The sequence below is a fragment of the Corvus kubaryi genome, unplaced genomic scaffold (assembly GCF_017639235.1).
Source record: "Corvus kubaryi isolate FWS band 111438036 unplaced genomic scaffold, C.kubaryi_AGA036_p1.0 37232, whole genome shotgun sequence".
Taxonomy (NCBI): domain Eukaryota; kingdom Metazoa; phylum Chordata; class Aves; order Passeriformes; family Corvidae; genus Corvus; species Corvus kubaryi.
Genome location: NW_024581066.1, coordinates 3,961,396 through 3,968,440, shown reverse-complemented (window position 1 = coordinate 3,968,440; position 7,045 = coordinate 3,961,396). Strand labels below are relative to the sequence as shown.

The 7,045-nt window shown below is 42.4% G+C and overlaps 1 protein-coding gene across 1 annotated transcript; it reads right to left on the bottom strand.

Moving 5' to 3' along the window:
• Positions 1–227: 227 nt before the first annotated feature.
• Positions 228–6,523, bottom strand: ZBTB18 (zinc finger and BTB domain containing 18). Its single transcript, XM_042023013.1, has 2 exons — positions 5,952–6,523; positions 228–3,849 (listed from the first exon to the last, which is right to left on the bottom strand). Exons 1-2 carry the CDS (start codon positions 5,962–5,964, stop codon positions 2,267–2,269), a joined length of 1,596 nt encoding a protein of 531 aa, XP_041878947.1. The 5' UTR covers positions 5,965–6,523; the 3' UTR covers positions 228–2,266.
• Between the last annotated feature and the right edge of the window lie 522 nt (positions 6,524–7,045).

Genomic DNA, 7,045 nt, shown 5'->3' with positions numbered 1-7,045 from the left:
GAGCGAGAGCTACACACAGAGAAATGCTTTCAAAACACAAGCATTTAATTTTTTTAAATGTTAAGTGAGATGTAAATATGTATGGTAGCAACAAAGTGCCCAAAAGCATACTGAAAACATATTCCATACACAGTTAGCAATAGAAGTCTGTACAAAAGTAATAAAGTTACACATTATAAAAAATACTCCATAACTATAATTTAAAAGAGGGAAAAAAGACAAGGGAATTGATTTCTCAGTTCATATAATTTATTGCAGTTAGCACACAGTTTAAAAATTCACCAACACACCAATAGTACAAAACTAAACAGCATTATAAGTTATTCCCTCCTCAGGAAAATAAAACATACTATGATTGTCAAAGCTAGATGTCAGTCTAAGTTTTAGAACAAAAGAAGAATGTGAAACTAAGGAAAGGAAAAAAGCAATCACTCACGAGGACCACAAAAAAATCCAAGAGAAAGTCCATTTTCCTCAGACACTGATTGTCTTTTCTAAATTAAGAAAATGTAGTTTTAAACCTAGAAACTATTCAAGTAACTAAAGATAACGCTCCAAGGCCATTTTCACAGCTTTTTTTTTGTTTTAAATGCCATTACAGCCAAATTAACACACATTTGACCAAATATTTCCAAAACAGTCCAGCAATACACAATGGAGTTTTCCATTCAGTATCTTAAGCACAAAAATAGGCTATGTTTACAGTAGTTAAGGCGATCAAATTTTAAACAAAAGCAGAGGAAAAAAAAAGGAAAAAAAAAAAAGGAAAAAACAGCAAACGTTTTCCATGCTACTCCCATAGACCTTATTTGTAAGTGCAAGACAGGAAAACAAACACTGTGCAAAATGCTTTTGACCTGCGTGTTGGTCATTAAAACCACACGTCAGGCTGCAGTCTCTGCTGCTTGGATACGCATAGTCCTTCCCCGGCCCCCCTGGCCCCCCCTGTCACTCAGGCCTGCCCAGGCCTTTCAGCCCGGGGCTTTTTTTTGCTTTTTTTTTCAGTCCACAGCCTCTTTTCAACGGGGGGAAAAAAAAAGAACGACCTATTGTGGTGGAGAGGTGCAGCAGGAATCCTACAAATGCTCATCTGGGGAAATGGACGCACCTCAGTTGGAGCTGGCGTGGGGTCTGTGCAATTAGAAGGGGTCTGGGGTTAGTAAATGCACACCGCACATGCAAATCTCGAAGCCTGGTTGTAAACATTCAATTTTTTTTCCTTGTTAACGTAGCTAAATCGGCGACTCGTAGCTTAAGTTCTTCTCAACTTAAAGACAGTGGGAAAGTAAATTTAAATTAGATAAAATAAAAACAGTGCATTTCTTGTCTTCATAACACTGGCATTTTCAACGGTGTCAGGTTTTTTTCCTAAGGAAATTAAATAATTTTCAACTCACTCGTTAAAGTTATACAATGCAAACAAAGACAAAAATATACTGAAAATCATGCATTTCTGTAGCGTTAATATTTACTTTTCAAGACTCAACTAAGAGCATCAACACAACCTGCCAAGTTCTTTGATACCTCCCCCCGGCCCATGTAATCAATTACAGTATACAATAACAGTAATTCACATTTTTTAAACACACAGTTCATCACTGCTGAAGCTGCAATATCCTTTTTCATCCCAAGCAAACCTTCACGTAAGACAGAGTCCCAGTGATCCCAGTGTACTCTCAGGGTTTTTGTTTTATGTTTTTGTGTTGGTTTTTTTGTGGTTTTTTTTCCAGTGGGAACTGTCAGAAATCCAGAAGTTGCCATAATAAGTTTTAGGTCAACCGCTTGTTTAAAAATAGATAATCCAGCATTTCAGAAATTTTCCATTTGGGTCTAAAAGCATTCAGGTTTCCAACAGCTAGAAAGGACTCATGCAATTATAGAAATGTAAAGGAACTGACAAAATTGGGAGAGGATTTCTACATTCAGATTTTAAGAGGGAAAAAGATCAAGAGTTTAAAAGAACGCAGTGTTTTGGGGAGAATAAAGCCACATCCAAATTTTTTGAATTGGAGATTCCTTAGAAGTAAAGTATCCGCTGGCTTCTATTCCAAAAAGGGGGAAAAATACGCTCCGCAATTAGTTACTTTGTCGGATTACCTCTACAGTTCATTTTTACTGGAGTGCTAAATTAGTGAAATATTCATGCTGCCTTAAAGTGCAAAAACAAGCTAATAGCCAAACTTTCAGTTCAAGGAAACAAGATTGCTTTTAGACTGTACCACAACTATATAGATTTATATATATATTATTTATATATATAAAAATTTTATTTCCAAAGTTCTTGTGAGCTATCTTCTAAGGTCCAGTCTCTGACAGTAGGTAAGCTCAGTGCTTCACTTTTGACAGACAATGAGTTCACCAACTCACAGTGAAACTTCCGAATGTGTCTGTAAAGGTCTCCGGACTGTGTGAACCTGCGTTCACACCACTTACAAGCATGAGGCTTCTCCCGCGTGTGAACCACTGCGTGGCGGCTCAGGTTGTGGGAGTACTGGAAGCTCTTCCCACACTGGGTGCAAGTGTAGGGCTTTTCACCTGAATGAGTCCTCTCATGACGTTTCAAGGTGTACATGCAAGAAAAAGTCTTACCACACAAGGAGCAGGTCGGGACATTGACATCAGTAGCAGGCTTGCTGCGGATCCCGTCCTGCTCTCGAAAGTGCGTGCTTAAATGAATTTGCAGGATGTGGGGACTAGGAAAGACCTTGTTGCAGAGAGGACACATGAAAATTTGGCCGGCAGGGCTAAGTATGTTTGACACGTAAGGGAGCAAGCTGCTGTCCATGTTTCCCTCCACCTGGACTCTCTCATTCTCTGGAGTTATCATTTCATCATCGCTTGCCTTGTCCTCTCTATCTAGCTCCCTCAAGACCGAATCTTCCCTCATCGGAGCCAGGTGGGCCGGCTCGTACTGTACCCTGTTATTAGTGCTCACACTTTCCTTCACAGTGCTATGTTCCATATCATAGTCATTAGTGCCAACATCACTCTCATCACAGGAAGCCTCTTTCTCCACCTTCACCTGAACCAGGCTGTTTCTAAGCATGTCCTGCGAAGAGAAATAAGAACTGTTCAAATTTTCAACTCCTGAAAGGCTGGACTTGACAGACAGGTCCAGCACGCAGTCAACATCTGCTGAATCCCTCACGGAGGTGACAGACCTCTGGGACAAAGACTCTGTTGAGCTGCAGGGGCTGGCTACTGTTTTTCCAGCTGCTGCTGTGTGCGTCTCTGCCTCTCCGCCAGTCTGGGGAATGCCTGCTGAGTCTGAGGGCAATCTCATCCACATGTTCCCAGGCTCAGCCGCCAAGTCCCTTTTGCTAGGCAGGATGTTCAATTTTTCATCTTCTCCGTCGTCTTCATCGCTGGGCAAGTCTCCTGGCATGTGGCTGCTGCCGTCGGAGAGGCTCTCCACTTTGTCTGAACAACTTGAGGCGTCTTCCTCCTTTTTTGTACTGTCTGCCTCCGTGGTTGCTTTCTCTTTCAGCTTCTTTTTGCAGACTTTGACAATGTCATACATGTGGAGATAACTGGCAGCTGCTAGCACGTCTTCAATGGGCAAGTCTTTGAACTGGAGCTTTCCTTCGTACATGAATTCAAGCAGGAGAGCGAAAGCTGGGGCTGTAACAATGTCGCTGTTCAGATGAACAATGTCCCTTTTGTCCAGCTGGTCCTTGTAAAAGAGGTGGAAATACATGCTGCATGAAGCCAGTACAGCTCTGTGCGCTCGGAACTGGGCATCTCCTACCAGAACAGTGCAATCACAAAGAAAACCCTGATGTCTCTGCTCACTCAGACACTGTAGCAAATGTCTACTGTGGTCAGGAAACTCCATACTGTCTTCATAACCTATAAGCAACAAGATTTTTGAAAATTAAATGTAGGTCAGAATCACAGAACTTATGAATCCAAGTAATTCCACTCTAAAAACCTTGTATTTATATTGCAGGAATTCTGGTACTGACACCACGCAAAGATTATTTACCACGAATGTACAATGGCAACTCTTTCCCCGACTGACCACTACAGTTCTGATTTCCTTTCTGTGGTAAATAAGCTGGTTTAGTGAGCGTGTAGGTACATCTGCAATTTTTTTTTTGAAGTATCACTGCTGTTCATAAAATCTGTTCAACAGTTTGGTTTTTTTTTTTTTAAGAGAACTTCCTCCAGATTAAGTCCCTTGGAGGGCAGATCAAAAAAAAAAAAAAATTTTTTTTTAAACACTAAGTTTGAGAGATCACAGAAGTGGCAGAAAAAAATACCAGATCATCTACCTTCTTTTGAAAGTTAAATTGTAGTAAGAGGAGAGGTTCTCACATGAAGAGATGTTAATATACCCAAATCTGACGGTCTAACATTCATAAACCACAAAAACTATTTACATGTGTCAATTTATATCAACAGCAAAAATGGACATTTTTACAAATTTAGTTCATGTGGTTTTCTTCTTGTAGTAAGTACAGGTTTTTTTTAAGGTTTTAAACCTTTTCCATACTGTACAATAGAACATGATCGTTTTTTGCCAACATGCAGAATATACAAAAGAAAGCTAACAACCAAAATGCCAATGAGCACCACTTCCCCAGTGCAGAAGGACAGAAATTTCCCTCCCCTCCCACACCAGGCAGAGTTAACAGTACTAAGCTTTAAAAAAAAAAAAAAAAAAAAAAGTCATTCAACTTGAGCATGTATCCAGGTTTAAAAAGAGTATCCCAAGTATGTTCTTACCCAAGTGGTTTTTTATTTGCCTTCCTTGATGATAAAGGCAAAATAAACTTAAAAAAGAAGTAAAGAAGTCAAAACTCAATGGAAAGTAAAATCGTTTAAAAAACCTATGTTAATCTATTCTTCTGTGATTGATAGCAATGGTCTCCCAAACCATCTAAGCAGATCGTGACTCTCCAGGCTGGCAGATATTATTGAAAAACCCTCATCCCTTGCAAACCAAGATGTACTAAAACTTACAACACAACCCCTACTATATTCTGTAAAATACCATTGCTAGAGTAAAGCATGAAGATTTACAATACAATCACTTTAAGTGCCCCACAGCCAACATCAATCCTAATCCTTAAGAGGGCTAAAAATAAAGATTGGAGGGCAGCTCACAAGGTAGCTGTGATCAAATTAGGAGGCTGAAAGGACAGAGAGGGACGAAGAAGGAAGCTTATAAACATCTGATCCAGCTGACTGTGGCCATATGGCAGCTGCTGCCCAGATAAAGAGATTAAGAATAGAGGAGTGCGATTACAGCTGTCTGGCCAATTCAGGCAGCTCAAATCTACAAGTTCTAAATTAGTCACAAATACAAAAACTCCTTCAAATAATTATTGTTACGCTAAATAAAAGATTTCAAATGCTACATGCAAGGAAGAAAAGAGGAAACCAGTCAAGCCATTCTCCGGGGTACAAAAGTTTTTAAACACATAACTGATTTCTATCTTTCAGAAGCACTACAGCTGTATGCTACTACATTTCTGAGCTGCTGGATATTTAATCATGAAGTTTAATGAAAGACTTCCCTACAAACACATTTTAGCCAGGAAGGTCCTTTTGTAAAAACGAACACTCTCGTATATTTCACTAAAACCCCTGTGAAGTCATTTAAAAGATGCAAGACAAGAACATAAAGCAAAACTCTCTTTAGGCTTGCCACTAAATCCATTGCAGTTTTGGTCTCAGAAATTAAGAATGAACTTGCTCTCTCCTTCTTCCAAATCAAGACATTCCCACAATATGCATTAAAGTTAATGCTAACAATGTGCCCAAGAACTGATACTCTCCAACTGTAGCCCAAGCCTTTTGACTAAGTCCACTTATCTATTTAATACTCAATTTCATATATTACCTCTAAACTTGGTTAGAAAAGTAATGTGATTTTTTTTTCTAAAATTCAATAAACAACACACCAAAACAGAAATATGCTGTATCTAATCTATTGCTACTCCTACCTTTAGTACACATAAACCTGATTAAGTCCTTTCCTCTGAGTCTTGCTGGCTCCAGGTCTGTTAGATCGGTGGAAAAAAAGCAGACTAGGAGAGACAGATGCAAAGTGGAGATGATGTTAGAGAGGAATGAGATACCTTCTCCACACACAGATCTGCACACACTAACTCCCTGTCTGTGTGTTAGAATAAAAGGCTGAGGGATGGCAGGCTGTCAGCTGCTCTGACATCATGTTCAGATGGAAATGCTACCTCCAGCTGTGCTCCTTTTAATGCCATATGCTACTCCTCTACACTCCTGCCACCAGCTTTTTCTTAGGAGAACTTTTCTCTTCTGTTAGTATAAACAAAATACTTCAAAGTCTCTTTTTTTCAAACTTTCTAACAGGGAGGAAAAAAAAAAAAAAAGAAAATCCTAAACATATGGGGCTCTACTGTATGTGCAGCATAGCAACACTTCTGCCTTAACTTGGAGGACCGCTTTATGTGCTGACAGCGTACCCCAGCCACGGGGTTACCCCAGAAAGCCACACCGGCTCGGTTTTACTGAGCCCAGGGGTTCATTTAAAAGCAGAAATTAACCGGACCTATTTACCACCTCACAGCTCCCCGCTCCGCCGCCGGTCCTTTCAGTTCCAGCGTTTAAGACAGCGCAAGTGACACTGAGCACCAACTCCGGCTCCTTTCGAGCCGCGGAGCAGCTCCCCTGGCCGGGGCACTACAGCGAGCGCTCGGCTCGGCTCGGCTCCTACACCGCTCTTCCCGCGGGGGCTGGGGCTGCCCAGCTATCTGACCGCGGCGGCCCCGGGACGCGGGTCCCGGGCCCCGCAGGCTCCGAGCGGCCCCCCCGCCCGAGCGGGAGCCCCGAGCCGCGCCGGCCCCCCCGGTGACACTCACGCGTGTACCCAGCGGGGCGGGTCACCTGCCCGCTGCCGGGCGGGGACAGCCCGCCGCCCCCCGGGACGGGACGGGACGGGCGGGGAGGCGGCAGCGACGGCGCGCAGCAAGTTCCCGGCGGGCCCGGCCCCGCCATCCCCGCCGGGCAGCGGCAACTTTTGGCCGGGGCTGTGTGTGTCCCCCCCCCCCGGCCCGACACT